The sequence below is a fragment of the Ixodes scapularis genome, unplaced genomic scaffold (genome assembly GCF_016920785.2).
Source record: "Ixodes scapularis isolate PalLabHiFi unplaced genomic scaffold, ASM1692078v2 PGA_scaffold0__279_contigs__length_252992795, whole genome shotgun sequence".
NCBI classification, from domain to species: Eukaryota; Metazoa; Arthropoda; class Arachnida; order Ixodida; family Ixodidae; genus Ixodes; species Ixodes scapularis.
Genome location: NW_024609835.1, coordinates 37,339,263 through 37,360,270, shown reverse-complemented (window position 1 = coordinate 37,360,270; position 21,008 = coordinate 37,339,263). Strand labels below are relative to the sequence as shown.

The 21,008-nt window shown below is 44.9% G+C and overlaps 1 protein-coding gene across 2 annotated transcripts in view; it reads right to left on the bottom strand.

The window, feature by feature from the left end:
* LOC8039605 (condensin-2 complex subunit G2) overlaps window positions 1-21,008 on the bottom strand; it is a 74,327-nt gene that overhangs the window by 10,136 nt on the left and 43,183 nt on the right. The window contains exons 14-19 of one of the 2 annotated variants that reach the window (XM_029982593.3): window positions 20,384-20,606; window positions 19,749-19,972; window positions 17,532-17,609; window positions 16,296-16,523; window positions 14,139-14,315; window positions 13,010-13,123 (exon numbers count right to left, since the gene is read on the bottom strand). In XM_029982593.3, the coding sequence (XP_029838453.2) occupies window positions 13,010-13,123; window positions 14,139-14,315; window positions 16,296-16,523; window positions 17,532-17,609; window positions 19,749-19,972; window positions 20,384-20,606 (1,044 nt within the window). Of the gene's footprint in view, window positions 1-13,009; window positions 13,124-14,138; window positions 14,316-16,295; window positions 16,524-17,531; window positions 17,610-19,748; window positions 19,973-20,383; window positions 20,625-21,008 lie in introns of both variants that reach the window. The other variant, XM_042293059.1, reaches the window with a different exon arrangement.

Here is a 21,008-nt window from a genome sequence, read left to right as displayed (position 1 = left end):
GTTCTTTCACGCCTTCAAGAGGCAGGCTTGAAACTAAACCAGCAGAAATATCTTTTTGCAGTCCCGCAGCTTCAATTCCTAGGACATGAGCCGACACTGCAGGGAATCAAGCCATGCCAAGATAATACTATTGAGGCTATCATGCAGGCTTCACCCCCCCAGACATAACATCACTACGATCGTTACTCGGCCTGCTCACATATTACCTCAAGTTCGTACCAAACTTTGCGACCATTGTGGAGCCTCTGCACGTGCTCCTGCGGAAGGATGTCCCCTTCCAATGGAAAAAGGCACAAAATGAGGCATTCACTGCTGTCAAGAATCTCCTACGGAACTGTGTTCCACTGGCTGCTTTCGACGTGGCGCTGCCCACCGTCGTGACAACGGATGCATCTATGCTTACTGATTACCAGCTGAACGATTCTGAACGAATCTAATTACGGATTAGGCGCGGTTCTACGGCAAGTACATCCGGAAGAAATTTGAACGGTGTCGTTCGCATCGCGAACACTTTCAAGCGCCGAACGAAACTACTCTGCAGGAGAGAAAGAGGCATTGGCGTGCCTTTGGGCCTGCGAGAAATGGCACGTTTTTCTCTTCGGGTGCCATTTCACACTCATCATCAGGCTCTCATTACTTTGCTTTCTACACAAGGAACCGGTCGACAACCAATGAGGATAGCCAGATGGGCTATGCGACTCCTCAGGTATGACTACGAGGTACATTACCAGAAAGGAAACGAGAATGTCGTAGCAGACGCACTGTCACGCCTGCCTACTCCGAATCCTTCAGATAGCAGCGAGTGTAGTGACAAGCGTAGTGACAACGAGGAAGAATTCACTTGCCTGGTACGCAATTTATGCACAATCGATCAAGAAGAAATCAAGAAAGAAACCAGGCAAGACCCTGATTTGCCTCAAGTAATTCAGTGTATCTGCACCGGATGGAGTCACGAGGAACAACGTGATAAAGTACTATCTACATACTACAAGTTGCGAGAAGAGCTTTCCTTTGTGGATGGCTCACTACTATGTGGTGAAGTGTTGGTTCCACCCATTTCGCTACGGCGTCGACTCATCGATCTAGCTCACGAGTAACATCCAGGAATTGTGTGGACGAAGCAGCGTCTATGCCAGCGCTTCTGGTGGCCCAGAATGGACATCGAGGTTGACACCTACATTAGAGACTGCCACACCTGTCAGACGAACGACAAGACAGCTGTGACGGCGGCGGCACCCCTACAACCAGTTCCATTACCATCAGGGGCATGGAGACAACTAGGAATAGACATTGTCGGACCTTTCTACAAACTTCCATCGCAATTCAGATTTGCAGTCACCCTAGTCGACTACTTCAGTAGTGGCCAGAGGTAGCTTTTTGTAACCAAGTTACGGCTGAAGCTGTATGTGAATTCCTCATTAGAATCTTCAGCCGGGAAAGGTATCCGGAGGTGATTGTTTCTAATCATACCCCCAGTTTGAATCCCGCATATTCCAGGATTTCCTGAAGTCCAGAGGGATTTCCCACCATCGGTCTGCGATATACCATCCATAAGCAAATGGTCAAGTTGAATGCTTCAACCGAGTGCTTAAGCAGTACGTCCAAACTATCATGCAGGAACAAGGCAACGTCCGTACAGGCCTTGAGGAGTTTTTGGGTGTCTACCGAAGCACACCACATGCAGCGATGAAGCTCTCCCCCGATGAGCTCACCCACGGACGTAAAATGTGGACCCGCATGGACGTCGTGGGCTTCCCAAGTTTTGACAAGCCCGTTCACATTGAGATGCAGAAACTCCGCGAATGCATTGCTGATTACCAGAAGCACAGCATGCAATACACAGAAGATAGGCGGAGAGCCAAACCATCTACAGCCGGGGTAGGAGATTATGTACGGGTAAAGATCCCTACACACCGACCGAAGGGAACAGCATCGTTTGGCCCCCCTGAAAGAATTAATGAAGCGGTGGGGCCAAGCACCTCCGTCACGTCAGGAGGAGAATGCTGGAATTCGTCGAGGTTGCCTCGAACACGCATTCCAGCAAGACACGAAGTACAGGTGGACTACGCAAATCCAGAAGCTGGAGCAGATACACAGCTGCCACTTCCAGCTCCACGAAAGTCTACAAGGAACAAGAAACCTCCAGACAGGTTCTCCCCCTGTTGCACTCTGTTTCGAGAGGGGGATTGTGTTGAGTCTACAAGCTGATCCTGGCTGCTAGTGGACGAGAACGAAGGGGGGATACGAACGGAGCATGGGATAGAGCAGTTTGTCTTTCCGTAGTGTCTTACCTAGTCGCTCGTATTAAAAACATAACAGAAACGAGCTACGGGGTGTTTTGGGCATCGAAATTGAGTAGCAACATCCGTGTTCCTTTGTCAAGGAAGACTGCTCGTATCACTTTCCCTTTCTCGTTGAACAAAAGAACTTTCTGTTACTGCCGTCCCTCATTGCAACAGATGCAAGACACGCGTGCAAGATCGTCCCATCAATGCTTGCCTAGATGGCACTGTCTGTGGCTACAACGACTATAGTCGGTTACAAGTCAAGAAGGTAGGAGAAGCTCCTCCCACAAGTGTGATGCGCCCGTTTCAAATCTCTCCGCAGTCGAAAGAAGAGTTCACTGGAAACGCTCCTTGTTCCGCTTCAATGGATTCCCACTTGTTTCCGATCCCACTTTTTAAGAAAGCGACCTTTGTATTCATCGGAGAGGGAACCGAGCCCCTGAAAGCAGCCTTTGTATCCATCGGGGGGGGAAGCTAATCCCCGAAAGCCGTATTTGTTTCCATCGGTGGGGGAGAACTCTAATCTCCCTCCCGTGCCTTCCACAATGCTAAGTAAAAGTCGAAAGATAAACCAAATATGTACAGAAAGGCATTACCCTCCTCGCGCGTTGGCCGCGACGTCACGGAAACGGTGGAACGCTTTTGGATGCGGAGGTGGCGGAGGGATATCTGATTCCCTTTGAGGGGCATTTGCCGCTACCTTCTTAACTTGTAACTGACTATAGCGACAGACAAGCCAGCAATGCACAAAGTTTCTGCATCGTGGCCAGTCTGTGGAGCAGACTTAGTCAAACCTTGTTAGGTGAACACGTTGGCTGCGCTCGTACCTGCGAACTAACCCCCCCAGCGCCCCCGAAAAAGTTTTCTTAGATACCTTAATTTGATCATGAGCCTATTTTCTTTTTCTTCTATGACAAGGGCACTTTGTTACAGTATTAAGACAAAAATATGTGGGTTATTAAAAAAGCAATACTTAAAAGGCCCTTGAAAACAAAAACATTTTTTAAAGTCTGGTTGAGACATGCGTGCCAAAAAATTACAGCGCGAAATTTATTTAAATTTTTGCGCAAGTCTATGACGTCACAAAATGGTCCTTCTCTCTCTCCACCTCAACGAGATGGTCATACACTCTACACCTCAACGCGACGGCCAAGCCGATCCACCTCTCCTCCACGTGCCTGAAATGACGAGAAAACAAGTGGAAAGGAGGTGACCACCAACTAAATCGTGTCTCGCACTGTCAATATTGCTCTAAATTTTTTTTTTTTTTTTTCACTTAAAATTATTTTTTTACATGCATGTCCCAAACAAACTGTTTAAAAGAAAAAAAAAATTTTCTTTTCAGGAGCCCTTTAATTAAATTGAGGGCTTTGTTGCATTAAAGTTTGTTATATCAATGTTTAAATGTAGTAGTACACTTAGATATTTTTTCACACAAAGCCACTCCAGACATTAGGCAGAAATTTTATTTTCCTTGTCCTAGCAATGTTGGATTCAATTGTTCCAAACAATATTCAGTACATAAAGTTTTTGGGATTTCTAACCGCCAGTAACTTCAAGCAGCAAGTTATTTCTTCAAAGTAGAAGCAAAATATTCTCAATAATTAGTGTTAAGCATCAAGACAGGCTTGGAGCAAATATTGCACAGCCAGATGATTGGGATGAACTGCCTTTTGGGGGTGGGCATTCAGTCACAATCTTAAAGAGTATAATGCTTTATCAGCTGATCTTGAATCTTACTTGGCAATCTTTAACCACAAATTGAGCTTAATCGAGACTCACTCAATGTAGGACACATGTAACAATAGTGCAACTTGTTGAAAACTATGCCCCAAACAAGCTAATCAAAAATTGAAAAAACAACAAAAAATAACAAATAGAGTCTGGGTCTGGCTCTGGTAGCAACGTGTAGTAATTTCACCATTTTGGCTGTTAGAAGCAAGAAGCCATTGTTGCACAGACTGCCCGCAAAGAGGCCATGATTGTCGTTATACACTTCGAAAATTGTTTTCTGTAGTGACTGAAAAAATGACTCACTACGACGTTCTCAAAGTAAAGAAACACGACCGTGTAACGGAAACTTTATGTGTCCGTAACCTGGTTCTCGAATACTGAGACTTCATAGAGGGTGCCCAAGTGTTTGTTGATCTAAATTTTTACTGTCACACCCCACACAATCACCTACACTACCGTAATATCCCGAGTCATCGCCCACCCCCCAACCGCCTGAAATTCGTTAAAAAAGTGGAATGGGCGATGTCTCGGTGGGTGAGCACAAACACTTAAAAAAAAAAACGGAAAAAACCGCCTATTTTTCTCTGCGTATCTAGCGCTGATGCACAAGAGATACATCAAACTCAAAACTCGATTTAGTTTCATTGTTTTATAGAAAAAAAAAATGCTCACGAAAGAATATTTTACTATAGCGAAGTCCGTTGCTTGCATACGCGCTAGAAACACCGCCGATCTGCATATAGCACGAACGTTTGTTCCGTGAAAGAATGTCACCATTATGTTCTCCTAGTTAGTAAAAAAAAGAGAAAGAAAAGTCTACAAGAAAATAGAAAAACCGACCAGGCGCAACGAGCGAGCGAGCGAGCGGACCAAAGAAGCGACCAAGAGCAATGCTGGGAAAGCGGGAAAGCCGGCGGTCGCGTTGGCAAATACTTTGGCGTCGGGCCAAGTCGGGCGCCTTGTCAATTGCAAGCTCTTGCGCAACTTTCTTGTTTGGTGCGTACATACGTGTCTGTGCACGGCGGGCTATCAATGCACGGTTGGGACGCTCTGCAAACGTCTGTGTAGGACGTTCCAGCAAAGCTTTATTTACGCTTTGGCTTTGCCTAAAATATTGCACAACAGCGGTCGCGACGGGCGGGAAGAAGGAGCGGGTTCGCGGTGACCTTACTTCGGCGGAGACAGACTTTGACCTAACACTCCGCGGTTACGTTAACAAACTCCTATTTTGTTATCTCCATCGTTTTCTTTTCGCACGGATACACGACCACTTTGGGGTCGCTCACGGAGAAAATGCGTAAACAAAAAGAAGTGTCTTTCCCTCCTTCGTTTTACTTTGTCACGGACGTCCTCCAACTGTAAGGTCCGCGGCCGCGTCATTCGGGTAGGATGAGTATTCGCGGATCACAGAGTCCGCGCTGGGGTATTTGAAGGGGTGGGCGATGACTCGGTGTCTTTTCGGAAATCGGTATTGGCTCAAAAAATGGGGTGGGCGATGGCTCGGGGATGGGCGATGACTCGGGATATTACGGTATATTGTCCAAAACGTGTTTCTCTACATGGGACGAACATTTCTTCGGGACACTGCGGTGAACAGAGTGTCGAACCGATATTTTTATCGGTTCGGTTCGGGTTCGGGTTCACGGCTTTTGGTTGAGTTCCGGTTCAGTTCCGGGGCGCAAAAAATAACGGTTCAAACCAATTCGAACCGGTTTGAACCGCTAAATTGAGAATATATTTTCCGCATTGTTCTGTCAATAGGCACTATTTAGGACGTGAAACTAACTACTGTAAACAATCCGATTTTTGCGAGGACCTATTTTTTTAGAATTTCATGTATCGCCTACAATTCGCGAAAAATGGGTCCCGCGAACAATTTCGCTAAAATGTAAACACATTGGAATTTATATTGAGATTCCACCGCGTCGAGAAAATTACAACCCACGAATTATTCCAAAACTTCAGCTTTGACCTAAATCGCGAAATATTGAGCCCACGAAAAATAAGTCTTTTACAGTATATAGTTTTCTTTTTTTTTTATCGTTTGTTCAATCCAGTTTTATTTTCAGGTACCAAAATTAAAAAATTCTGTTATTTATTCCTACACAACAAGAAAAGAAAATCTATATTGACATACAAAACGTCGTGTTTATACGACTCAACATCCCCTCGTTTACTAGAGTCACATACATTGTACCTGAATCGAAATGTTTTCGCGAAGTGAAGTAGGTTGCCTAAAAAAACCGTGACTGGTACAACTTTGTACCGCAGTATTAGAAGTTGAATCATTGTTTTGCCCTTAAAGGACACATGCAAAGGAAAAAAACATTTTTTTTAGACAGCTTAGATGGAAAAAGGATGTCATCAGGGACGCCGGAAGAAGGGGAGCCCCCCCAAGTATTCTTATGGGGGGGCTCAGCCCCCTTGCCCTCATAAGAATAGTTCGGGGATATAACGCCAGCCAGGCGCTCGTCACGAAGGCATCACGTGCGTGTGCAAGCCACGGAGCAGCAAGGCACAGTCTTGTCGCACGTAGAGATTTTAGACAAGAACAATTAGTTTCGGGAGCGCGCTTTTTTTTTTTTTTTAATCCAATGTCCGTCGTCCATCAGCACGGCGGCTACGAGGGTTTAGAGCAAGCTGGACCCGATCTGCCCGTGGCAAGGCCGGGGAGTGGCGCGCGGGGGCCAACTGGGGCTTAGTATGGGGGCCTCTAGAGCCCAGGGATTATAGTTTTGTTGGTGTTGCTGTTGTCGTAGCGTGGGGGATACTGCGACGAGACATGTGTGGCGCCAGATTGTCGCCTCGGACCGGACGCTTTCTGTCATATCTGACGAGCTTTGACGGTTGTTTTCGTTTAGGAAGGTCTCAAAATGTCCTTGCCGGCGACTGGTCCGGTCGAGAGCACGTGATGATCTTCAGGTTTGAAATTATTGGCTCTTCCTTCGAGAGCGAGGGAAAGTTAGAGTTGTGATGCGAAAAGCGAGAAATGAAATTAGCGGAGTTCGTCTTCGACTCGGAACGAGAGAGGTGGTCGTCCAAGTTGAATGGGTTTAGATAAACGTTGAAGTTTACGAGAAGCAGCGAGTCAGAGCATCATTCAACAACGTGCCCGCCACCAAGCTCCAAGATCATCGGGGCTGATCCTACCCTCCTAACGACATCGGGAGGGTCCAACCCGTCAGAGGCGTATGCAGTCAGCGTCAGTCAGTGTCTCTTCGACTCCAGCATTACATGCAATGTCTGGCCATCCAAAGAAGATCACCAGCTTCTTCCTACCAGCCCCAAAGCGTACATGCCTAGGAAGCGGAGATACTCAAGGTTAGATATTCCGCAGTTCTTCTTAGCTCATCATGAGTTCCGTTTGTGTAAATGCGTCAATTCAATCACACTGCTTGTTTCCTCGCTTTCCTATCGCTACCAGATGCCTGTTCTGAAAGGCCTCTCGAGCAGTGTCATCGTGAAGTTCTCATGCAGAAAATAGAAACCGCAAAGGACCTAGTGAAAGGAACAAAAACGAACCCGCTAGGATAGTGTTTTCTCTCAAACGAAACTCAGATCGTAATATTTAAATTCTTTTTAGTAAAAAAAAAAAAATAGTACATCATACAAAAAACGACGAAAAGGAACATGGCATTAGCCCCCCCACTCACGATATACTTCCGGCGTCCCTGGATGTCATAAAAGGATTTTACAACGAAGAAAAAAAATTTTTAGAGCTATATTTACGGCGCTATACGAATTTGTAGTTGGCGCTCGCGGGAGCCGCCGCTGGTCACGTGGTAGGCCTGCGCGCCGCCGCACGCTGAGCGTCGTGCGAACGCCGCTTCAAAGCGTTTCTCCACGCCACCGTCGCCGCCGCCGCACAAGTTCGTCTGCTTCGGGTCGCCGCCGCCGTCGTCTGACCGGCGCACAGGTCTATCACGTCTGCTTGCGCTTTTTCAGGAGTTTCCTTCGGGCTCTAAAAGTTACTTATTCATCTTAGTCTTTTGTTATACTTCAAACAAAGATGAGTAAGTTACTTTTAGAGGTCATAGGAAGCTTCCGAAAGAGCGCAAGCACCACGTGACAAATATGGACCGGTCAAGGGCCACTTTTCCGCAGCGCCCGCCGGCGCCAACTACAAATTCGTATAGCGCGGTAAATATAGTTCTAAAAATTTTTTTCTTGGTTGTAAAATTGTTTTATGATATCCTTTTTCCATCTAAGCTGTTTAAAAAAAAAAAGTTTTTTTCCTTTGCATTTGTCCTTTAAACTAAGGAATTAATTACAGTGAAGAAAATCATGAAATGGGCACCTCGTCGCCATATATATCATGATATCTGTTTTACGGAATACGTTGCACAATATATATATAATGACGAGACGACTGAGCTTAAGGCAATATAATTTTCAAAATGTCACGAAAGTCACGAGACAAGCCCTTCCAGTCTATATTTTATAGATACACTAAGCGAAAATCACAATGCTTGTTTTTCTAACCAGCATTGTTTGCTCTCAGCACCATGGTGCGGGCGACGAATCATGCAAAAAGGAGTGACTGAAATTGTTCACTCTAATCTATGAGAACCTTCGTACCGAGATTGAATCTCACCTAAAACAGTGCTTACCCATGTGAAAATTTTTTTATATTGGATAAACTGGCATAGCCGGTTGAGGTTTGTTCTTGACAAGATGCCGGTCAATTTAATTTGCAAGTAAGCATCACCCTCGCTAATTGATGATTTTTGTTAAATAGAACAAAGTGGTATTTCATGCTCTACTCAATTTGGAAGCTATTTAATTGGACACTTTCTTACAGTTTGCGTGTGCAATCGTCATAGTTCCACCATTCGTCCCAGTGTATTTTGTTTTGGTTCGACCCACAGACACGTATAAGTTCTGTTTAACAGATAAAAGACGCGATAATAAACTTCTATATATTTGAGAAGTTATATATGAGTGAGGAACACATAGTTATTTAAATTAGCTTCAAAATATTTAAAAAAATATTTAAAGCTTTCCCAAATTACCTATAACGTGTCTATAGAGGATTAAAGCGCCGAAAAAGATTTGCAGAACATCTTTCAGATAATTTGAAGGTGCGTTTACTTATATGTGTATCTTTGAGGTGAGGATCTTTTATTTATGCTGCCAAATCTTCAGACAGGAATTAAGTATACTTTTATTATCATCGATAAATTTGACTTTATGAAGTTCACATAACCGCCCGAAACCGACACGGAAGGACGATACTCGAAAATACGCCAGCTGCATGTTGAGTCTTCGGAAACGTGCTTTTGTTAGCTGTTTTGCAGTGTAAAATACTGGGTTGCAGGGATGCCAAAAAGCACTGTGGTCACATGATATATCGGAAGGCAAATACGCGAAATGTGCAGAAATAAGGAGATGACACGTTATTTTTCTAAATAATCCCTTACACAATGCTTTACTGCAAAAAGAGATGCATAGAAATGCATAAAATGATATTCCTAATTAAACATAAATTGCGCGAAGGGCAAACAAAGATTCTTAGAATCCTAATATAAATCATGTTTGGGCATTAGCTTGCCTCAGCTCGAAACGTCGCGAGATACTGCCTCGGGACGCTAATGTTATCTTAGGTTTTACGTTCACTTGTTTTGGGACCATACTTCACGACTCTGTTCTTTATCAGTCATGTGCTCCAACATTTCATAAGGCTGCCGTATATCATCACGAGACTGCTATAAATACTACACAACTTTACACCTTGGACGTCTAGTGCTAGTGTTGCGAACGTCGCACTTCACCAGAAAGCTGAAGTATTTAACATGGTTTGCACGTGACGTAATTGCACTATATACTGGTTGTCATTGCGAGTTCTTGTTGCTGAAAAGATGAAATCCGGTGGGGCAAAATGCACGCTCCAAAAGGTTCGCACTCAGTGCAAGCTATGTATTTGAGAGGCACATATTTTTCTTGATGGTGCATCACCGTTAGGCACGATGCGAGTATCTGGCACGACGAAAACATGCTTTCTGGCAAGAGTGTTTTCACAAATAAAAGTTGTACCCACTACCCATCTGTCACTATCGTTTCCAGGCCATGCTTTCTAGTCTGCGCCGAAAATGTGGGGCAGAGGATTCTTTACGACACATTATACTTTAAAACTACACCCCCTCCCCACTCCCTTTTCTTTTTTAGTTGCCCCTCAAGATACTTTTTATTCCTCAGGGATTGCCTGCTCCGTATTGGGTGGTGTTCATTTGACAATTATATTTGTGTCACTTGTTAACAGTAATTCTTCCCTGCTTTTACTTTGCACCAAACTGTGAAGTTTAAACAAAATACAGGGCGGTCGAAACTTGGAGAACTTGAGAACGACACTCCTGTGAGACTTAGAGCGGCTGCCAACGTTCGGCTATCCCCCTGAGGCCACTGGGATCTTTCTTTTCAGGTATACCTCCCGTACACACTAATAGTTCCATGTAATGTCGGACTAATACGTTACATTTAGACCCTTTAACAGAGCGGCTGCCAACGTTCGGCTATCCCCCTGAGGCCACTGGGATCTTTCTTTTCAGGTATACCTCCCGTACACACTAATAGTTCCATGTAATGTCGGACTAATACGTTACATTTAGACCCTTTAACACCTTTATTCCCGGTACAACTTTCTGAGGCCGTTCAGCAACAACGAAAACATGTTTGGGAGCCTCAATGGTGTGCATACATGCAAAATGGGTCGTACTGAATTTTTTTTACCTTAAGTTCAATAAATACCACTAAGATGTAATCCCTGACGTTGATAACTTGCAAAACCATCCATTAGTTTGCCCCTCTGCGAAATGGTAGACGCAGTCGAAAGAAAGAAATGAAACAGCTTTCCCCTCCTCAACTCGCAATTAGAACTATCAGCCACGTGATCTGATCCTAATATATACACCGTCAGTGTTTATCATAGTCATACGGAGGGTTGGCAAAGCATAGAGCTTGGGCTGATCTTCAGATATAGTTGTAGTTGGGCTATAATGCCCGAGCCCTACTAAAGCGACAAACAGAAACAAACGACAGCGGCAAGCCTTAAACCAGAGTATTTCGCGATTTGACAGGCTTTGAGAATAAAGAAGGCTATGCTCAAACACGAGCATCATGCACACGAGGGTACCATTTGCAGGCTTGTAAACACTCGTGCTAACTTTACGAGCACCGAACAACTCAAAGCCATATAAACGTACCATCGCGAGCATGCTGCATGTGTCTGAGGCTTGTCGCTGTCGTTTTTTTCTGTTTCTAGCTCTAGTGGGACTCGGGCCCATCATAATCTTTGAGTTGAACACGAGCCGTAACCCGAATGTTTGGCGATGCTGGTTGTCATGAACCAGAGCATTAGACTCGGAATCATGACAATCGGGTATATCATGGTGTCACGTGACTCAGTGCGAAGTTGTGATGTCATGTGACGTCACGGTATCAACAACGTTAATAGATATAGCGACGTCCTCAATTTGAATTGACTTAACGCGGTGAGTCACGTGACGTCACGGGGTCACGTGATGTGACATTACTTTACAGCATGTCTTGACCTCATGACGTCACGTGACGATGTGACACATGCCTAATCATAGTGCCAATAAGAAAGTGCCGCAAAAACCCAGAATTTATTATACATTGCAATTCTGTATATATGACGATTTGATCAATACGTAGAGGAATACACGTGCCACTTTTTTATTCCCAAATATAAAATTTGTAATACTAACAAAAAGAATACCGTGAACCGTTTTGAACCAGTTACCGTTATATTTTTTTCCGGTTCAGTTCCAAGATGGCGGCAAAGATTTCGGTTCGGTTCAGTTCCGGTTCGGCTAAAAATAACGGTTCTGTTCCGGTTTTCGGTTCGATTCGGTTCCGGTTCGACACCCTGGCGGTGAATAAATTTCTAAGCAAATTTCCTCGAAGGGCTCCGTCTGTGTGCATCTTCTCTGTCCTGTGTCCTTGTTCGCACGTTTTACCCGTAAACATGCTTCACCTACTAGCCCAAATTTCAACAGTATTACAGCTCTTCGAAGGGCTACTCCACCGATTTATTCAGCTACCCAAATTAACTACATTTCCTGATTACTACAACAACTTTACACTACTGGAATGAGATGAAAATTGTTAAATTCAGAATAGCCACTGAGAAAACGGTAAATGAAAGCGATGCAAAAATCAAGATTAAAATTTTCTAGCACTTTCCAGTGATGTGACATCAGTGGCAGGCTTGAGTAGGTAGTCCAGAAAAAAGCAGCCCAGACCATCAAACTTGCAATCACTAGGGAACAAGTCAAACTTGTTGTAATTGCTAGGAAACAAGTTCCACTGCCCAACCAATGAGACCGGGCTGCTGCAAAAATAACTTTTTCAGCAAAAAAAAAAAGAAAAATGGCGAGGACCAGAAATAAAAATTGAATCACTCCGCGAAAACGAATTCTTTTGATGTAACGTTCAAGCCAGTCTGATCTCCCGGGCGTCGGCGGTTTAGGATGCAGCCACCACAGCTTCCTTGATCGCTGCCTACAATCCGCTTTGTCTTCTAAAAGTTGATTTCCCCTCTTTAGTGTCGGCGGTTTCATGCAAAGTGCGTCGCCACTGAGCTTCGGTTTTACATTGTCGCTTACGTTCTGCGTACTGGGGAAATGAAACCATGTGCCTAAGGCCCAGTGCTATCGTAAGAGGAGTGTGTGTCAACAGCGGTGCGTCACTGGAAGCGTGCAAGACTCTTTCATCCTTGCGTAACAGGGAAAGTGGATGTAAGGAGCAAACAAACAGACTAAAAGAGCATGGCAGGAACCGCACTGTGGCCTCACAAAACAAGTCGAGTTCAAACCACGACCGTCCAAACTAAAGCCAGGAGCATGCAACAGGCATAAGATGATAACGCATTTAGAAGATTGGTAAAGTTCCGTCCCTCTAAACCTGTGTGGAAATTAAAAAAAAAAAAAAAATATTGCACAAAGTGCAAGGATATTTATGGTGAGACGCACCGGGTTGATTTGGCCTTGCAGGATGGCTGTGAGAAGCAGGAACAGCTCGTAAGAGTTCACCAGCACAGACGTTGAAGAACTGGTGGCGTGGCAGAGCTGCCGCTTGAGGGACTCCTGAGTGGCAAAATGGAGTGGAATGAAGCAGACAGCTCAAAATGGCCGGTGCAAGCAATGCAGTTCCCCCGTGGGCAAAGGAGGACTGACCTAGAGTCAACTACTTCAGTTTCGAGAGCTCAATGTTTTGCGGGCAGTAAATTGGCAGAGATGAAGGACCTTCGATGATTATTCCTGGCGAGCTTACCGTAAAATCCCGAGAGATGCCCCACCCCCCAAAAAGGTAACCCATCATTATTGTTAGCTTGATTTGCTATTTTGTTTTAAATACCGAAAAATAGCCCACTCCTAGTAATCGCAGTGTTGGGATCAATGATGACCTCGGTGTAAAAGCGTCTATAGTCAGTTACAGGTTAAGGAAAGATTTCGAGGACAAGGAAGGCTGAGGAGGAGGAAGCAGAGGCAACATTGGGCAGAGGAGGCGGTTTCCCCTGGAGGGAGTTTCCTCCACCCCTCTCCAGCATTTCATAGTTAGCTATGGCGGGATAGAAGCAAACATTGTTGACTGGTAAGTACTGTCATCTTTGCTTTATTGCCCCACCGAGATAACAAGTTTGGCAGGGAAACATGATCTTAATGTAGCATTTTTTAAGACTTTTCTTGATCGCCCACCGAAAGTTAGTCCCCTCCTTATTTTCATCCAATTTTCTCTCGATTTTAGGTGGGCTATCTCTCGGGATATTACGGTAATCCAATTAGGCAGTCTGGTCAATTCCGGAAACTGGAAAGAACACTGTTCTTAACAAACTGATGGGGCTGCAAAAGTAGGTGCAGCAAAATTCAAACTTTTTAAAGGCACAAACAAGTGGACAATTGGGGTCCGCGGGCTGGCACTTCACCTGGAAGCCACTAAAGTGGGTTTTCAAAGAAGGAACACGGGCGTATGGATACTGTTCGAGACGTGACCAAAGCAATAACATGTGCAAAACCGTCTCAAACAGTCATTACATCACTTCTGCATTTCACCAAAGAATATGGACTGTCCCCGGAAGTTTGGTCCAGACTGGCTACTCACCGCACAGCGAAAGAGGACGCTCCAGATGTTGAAGAGCGGTAACAAGTGCTTGGTAAGAAGCAGGTCTTGGAGGTGCGGAGTGCAGAGCAGGTAACGCAGGACCTCAAGGCCCGTCCCTGCAGTGAAGGGCTTCTCCACCACAAAGCGCACCCGCCGTCTTTTCCGGGGGGTGGCCTCCTGTAAGGAAATGGACAGCGCCCTTGCCCAAACTTAGCTCCATGGAAACAGTAGACAACTGCAGCTCAAAAGCTACTTCAAGACGACCCGGAGAGTCTAATGGGTGTGCTGGCATAGAGCTCCAGGAAATTGAGAGCATGAATGTGTAGGTGTTTGAGCACCGGTGCACTGTGGAGAAGTGACAACTGCCGAGGCTAGCTCCACAAGTGTCGCTTCTCTGCAGTACACCAATGCTCGGCAAGAAGCAAACTCAACGGGGTCAACTTGCCCTGATCATCACTTCGAAAAATATGAATATCGCAATTCATTTTGAAGCGGATATAGAATATTGTGCTATTTGAAACTACTACTTAAATTTTGTGCAATCCTACGAGTTTGTCTTCGTTCCTGTATGTATTCCACATTCTTAATATTCTGGAGAGACTACCTGGTTGCACCTGTGTTCCAAAAGTTCAACCAAGACACACGGAAAATTAATAGGTATAAAGCAAAGATGACGATGTGATAAGCAGTAAAGTATAGAAGCGCAGAAAAAGAAGAATTAGTGGTTGATGGTTTCAATTGGTCTGCTTGTTTCTTAATAATGTAGGATGAATACAAAAATGTAATTGCTGAAGTGGCTACTGAACAAATTCTTGCCGTACAGATGTCTCGAGTTTGCCCAGTACTGATCGCACAATGAACTTCTTAATGACTTGAAATTATACCACTTGCCATTGAGGAAAACATTACAAATTCACGCGATGATATGGTTGGGCAAGTGCCACCGGATTGGATACGAGTTTAGCAGTGTTGCGCAAATATTTGAATTTTCGAATAGTAGTTTAGAGTAATATGTTATTCGGTATTCGTTTAGAGGTGAATTGCAATATTCATACTAATAGAAGTGTTAATCGCAAAGGGTTCGCCTTGTTGAGTGTGCTTCTCACCGAGCACCTGTGCAACGCAGACAAGCAATACTACGCAGGCCCATGAGCAAAAATGCAGAAGGGGCACCTGGGGTTTCGCTAATCTGCACCGATGCACGAGCTGAGCTTTATCGCTTTGCATGGGCATGCTCGGAAAAGTGGCTGATGCGAAGGAGCGTCTTGGTTAGCAAGGTAGACTCTGAAGTCTAGGGTCAGTGGTTGGTATGCTCTTTACTTATTTTTCGAAGACTTCAAAAGTTGCAGGTGGGTGCTTAGCATGACAGGAGTGAATGCTTGTTATTTTACACCATGTAGCACATACCATACCGGTACGCGACCTGTTATCCAGTTGGCGTGTTCAGACGCTTGATTGGCTGCCAAAGTGTATTAAAAAAATTTGATCTTAAAAATAAGTTGTCACAATATTTTTGTGCCAAGAAAATGCACTGTTACCACTGAACCATTATGCCTACAGTAATATTATATCACCCTTTCAACTGCCACATTAGATTTCTTTAGCACCCCCAATATTCGCTGGATCTTGCCTATATTTCGGGGTTGTCAAAGTGACATACCCTTTTTACATAGGAATGCAACTCAATGCATTCACTATCATAAAAAGTTCAAGTGCAGTAAAAAGAACAGTCTAGCTAGGTTGCATATGCTACTCCGTATGTCACAGATGACTATGAGTGCAAGCAGATAGCTAAAAAAATAAGACTTCGCCATGTACGCGTGACGGCAGGACTGCTGTTTTCATAAAAGAGCAGTATACTGGAACGAGGGGTGCAAATATAGCTCAGGTACATTCTCTCACTCATGCAGCTGAGGTGTGCTAGATTTTTGTAGCCCCACTACCACTGCAAGGTGAAATGAAACATAAGAAACTACCTTTTACTCAAAGCTATCTCAGGCTTGTTACCAACACATGCAGTGCCAGGCAAATCGGGCTCGTCTTTGGCAGTAGAGGGGTCAACTTGTGCATGGTGCTGAATTACCTACAAATTGCACTCCGAAATGCACCACTTATAAAGCTGGACTTTGGGCTAGTTAGACGTACAGTGAAACTGACCTGCAGTTCGTTCAGGGACTCTGCGACACGCGAGAGCACGTCGGCAGACCGCTTCATGTTGCACAGGAAAACAAGGCAAGACTTGGCCTCCACGGTGAGCACTGGAGCATCTCCGGTGCAGTTCAGCATGGTGCGCAGCAGCGAGAAGCAGCGGCTGGACAGCGACGACGATGACTCGAACGAAACGAGGCTTGCCACGGACAGCGCAGACAGTTTGGACTGGAGCTCCTGAACAAAGGAGACATTTGTGCATTTAAAAACATGTTGCGAATCTTACGTCAAAAGGAATCATTGTGCTACGAGCGATACACCAAAGATTCCTGTGGCAGAAGCCAACAAGGGCTGCACTATTTGTCGTGAATGCTGAAAACAAACTTCTGACTCCATGTAGGGAGCCAAATTGATGCACTGAGGACCTAGGCCCCTAGTCAATGGAAAGTCGATGAAAACCCCTTTGGTGAACAGGTACACTCATGTGTTGTGGTTTATAGATAATGGATTTATGGTGCCTGGAATGTTGGCCAGTGTGTCAAGTGCAGTACCATATTTATTTGAAAATAGGTTGACCTTTTTATGAATAGACATGTATGTCTACTTTACCGCAATGCCTAAGAAGACAAATCGTTAAGACTTACGAAAGGAGCCGGTGAGTGGAGAAGCAGAGATAATGTTTGGAATAAAAAGAAATGCGATCCACACAATCTCATTTCTGCTTTCTGACGCTATTGGTGCGTCGTCATTCGCCAATCCTCTTCCATAATTGGCTCTTGCTGAGCGTTGCAGAGAAAGAAAAGGCCAGGCATTGTTCATAGGGTTTGACCTATTCTCAAGTGAATACGGTAGGTGTCTATGCAGGTGGACGGCACCTTGCAACAAAATGTATATTCCTGTTTTCATAGCAACAAGCATTCCTCAATAACACAGAGCATTGTTAAAAATGCAGTGAATTGCCAATAATGATGACAAAATTGAATATAAGGAAGTCTGAAGGTGCAACAAAAACCACAACCAAGAAAATATGCACTCCACAGGGACGCCTAATCTGCGTCAGTCTCAAGCTTTTGGCCAGCCTCATGAAATCATGCAAATTGAAAGAGATGTTTTTATTTCCTTCCCGATATGCTATGGTTTCGATGAAGATGGAGCAAGTAAATCTTGAAACACTGAGACCCTGGTCTGCACGTCAATTTGTTAGACAACACTTGTTCCCTTTGCCCTCAATTTTTGTGCACTTACCTCACACTCTCCAAACGTGACGCAAGCAACCTTTGACATGCTCCCGACGAGCACCTTCCACGAGTCCTTCAGCTTGGCCTGCAACAATTTTCAACATAATTTTATTGGAGCACAAGGCAGTCGAAGGCACTGAACAGGAGTATCCAGACTTCACTAATGCGTACACACACACAAGCACCCACACAGAAAAAAATCATGAGCCATTCCACTCTCTGAAGGTGGACGACCAGTGAAGCTGTTTAGCACACGACAATGACCCGCCTCGAGGAGCTGGAGGAAACTAGACACGCACGACAGGACCACACCCGGCAGAAAGTAGACATGTGCGACGGGACCGCCACCCCGGGAGAGCGGAAGGAAAGGAAACTAGTCATGCAAGCGCTTAAAACGACGACAAAGAGAGGGCGGTGCGAGCGTAGACATGGCCGATGCGGGTCGCACAGCGGCAAATCTTTGAGGAACCTTTATTATCTACCTGAAAGTCTACTGGTCTTGAAAGTGGTGCCTATTGATAACTAATCTACGGAATAGACCAACTGCTAAATTACCCAAGCATCAAGGAGAATGCAGGAAACGATGTTCCACGCGCCGCCCGTGCCGGCATCTGCAGCAATAACTGTTCTAAAGCAAAAGTCTAAAACCAATAGCATGTTCCACGCGCATGGTTCAACGCTCTATTTTGGTTATTTACTTTTAATGTTTTATACGGGGAAGGCGTGCGCGTGCGGCGGTGCGAGCGTAAAGTTTTTAGTCACTGCACACGAAAAATCCATAAAACCCTAGCCATAAACAGCTTCGTCGATGTCGTGTCTTGCACAGGGACTGCGGCGAGAGCCAAGGTGATGCACATTTTGCCGCACAAAGTTACACTGCTGTGTTTATCTCACACTGGCTTTTTGTGTGAAGTGCCGCATCACAATTTGTGTCTTCTTGTGTAACCTGCCAGGTTTCACTAATACAAAAACAGACCACAAGAAAAAAAAGCTTGAATTAATCAAACCTGGATATATAAATTCGAAGGGAATCGTAAAATAGTTTGCTATATCAATAATTTGATATATAAAAGTATGTTAAATTACGCTCAAGTTGAAATTTCCTAACGTCTCTGCTAATACTGAAGATCCCGACAAACGGGAGCTTACCAAATAGAGCATCCAAGAGTCGCTAAATAAAGTAGAGCAATACAGTAGAGCGTAGTTGGCGGAGACTGCAAACACCGCTGTGCTTACACACGAACCTGGCCGGAACTTTCACACAGCATAAACGAAAATAAAAAAAAATTAAACGAAAATGGAAAAGCGAGATGCATAAAGAAGTACCTTGATCCAAAGAAAAAAAGTTAAGCAAGCAACAAAAAAGAAAGCTCACTAAATTTAGGCAGCCCAAAAAAAAAAAAGAAAAGGAAAAAAAAAAAGAAACGGGCAAAGCGATAACGGCAAAAGAAAAAGGTAATCTAGTACATATAAGGCGTTCGAAGTGCGATTGCACAACCGTTGTTGTCCACATTTAACTTGCCGAAGACTTTTTTTGCATATTTTATTTTGGAGCTAGAAGGTCGCGCAGCGTCAGCAGTGTTCAGGGAAAGGGCGCACGCTTCCGTTCCAACTGCAAGCACTCCCTGCTCTCCCTACGCGAGCATGTGTGCCCTTCCCCTTGCTTTGACCATCCTCCACTTTTATTTTTTACGGTTCACTGTCTCTCCTTTCCCACAACTGTTCTTTTGCTGCGCTGAGTATTGTCCCGGATGGATGGATGCTGGCTTGGCTACCTGCCAGCCACGCAACGCAAGTGATGTCCTGGCCACCGGTGCAATCGGATCACCGAAAAAGCAACGGGCGGCCGGGCTTCGTTCACTATATCGAGTGTTCCTGCCATGGGAGTTATGTTCAGACTGTTTGATATAAACAATTACAAATACCCGAGTGTGATTTAATCGGGCTCGACTGTAATGTTGAGTACCAACTTTAGATACTTGATCAAATTATATGTGCATATTCAGTATTCAATACCAAACTTTCCACAATATCTCTCTTTCTCTCTCAGTATTCAATTCAGACTTCAGTCACTTTTCTGCACTGTTCTTAATCAAACCATACTCTAAAATTCAGATATGTATTTGCACATGCCAAAGGTGCAAACAAAAAGTATAGATTGATTGAAGACACCAATTAGATCCCTAATTGATGCTAGGTAAGATATAAACAACTGCCTGCTTACATTTCTGATCAGTTCCTTCTTGTTGCGGATGGTGCTGTAGGTGACAGCCAGGACCTCAGCTAGACTCTGAACGGTGTCTTTCTCCAGGCACTGTACGGGTCTTGAACTGTTGGTGTCCGAGACATCTTCGTCTTCATCTGGAAGCACATTCTCCTTCCCCACTGCCTTTACTTTCAGAGCATGGTTCCTCAGCAGAACCTTACACACAGCTGTCAGGAATGCCACTGAAATCAAAAAGGAAAGAAGAACAAACCTGAAAGGGCTTCCTTCGAACATGACACTTCCAACAGAAGAGTCACTGGGACCAGAATCTGCTGAAACAAAAAGTCAGGGTAGAAGCTGGGAACCCGGTGTAAATTGTGCAGTCTTCCCCACTCCTAGTGGTCGTAACCCAAAAGAAGACAGCTAACAAGCAGACGCAGTAACGAGTATGCAGGCGATCTGATAGACATCGATATCTTCAGTCCAGAAAACCACCTCTTGCACTGTTTGGAAGCAAAACTGTGCTCCACACAAGCACATATTTCTGACTGCAAGCACGCACACCATAGTCTGGCGGCAACACCCGAAGCGGGCAGACTTGCGGTCATTCCATTAACCTTGGAGGACCACATGATCCAACACGGGCAGCTCACCGATCTTTTCGAGGGGAGCAATCTTGTGGAGCATGCGGTAGAATATCTGGAAGGCAGCCTGACTGCTTCTAGCCAGAAAAATGCAGCGTTCCAAGTGCTGCTCAACGGGCGCCTCTGGGTTGAAGTAGCTGTTCCTCAGCAGCAGGGCCACTTTGACCGCAGTCCCAGTCTCGGACTCCGACATGATGCGCAGGAGGTCAGGGAGAGGAACCACCTCCCAGAACTGCACACCAGAATGAACCTGTGGTCACAACCCGCACTCTATGTTGACTCTATAGCTCCTGACAAGGTGAGCATGGAAGGGGAGAGCTTCAGTAGTCCCGCCCCCAGCCCGAGCTTTCTACCTTCAACAACACTTCAGCGTCTCGTGACGCTGAAGCGCGCTCGCAGCCAAAGCACGACCGGAGACACGAAGTGCATGCCGGACGTTCAAAAGACGCGCTCCGCTGTTCTCACTCTGTCAGCGACTACAGTATAAACTTGTTACAACAGGCCTGGTTACAACATAAATTTGGATATAACATACTGCTTTCTGAAGTTCGGTTAGTTTTCCTACCTGTGCCATTGGTTCAACTTTGTATCTGCGTGCAGCATACTCCTTTTACAACAGACTGAAATATTTGTC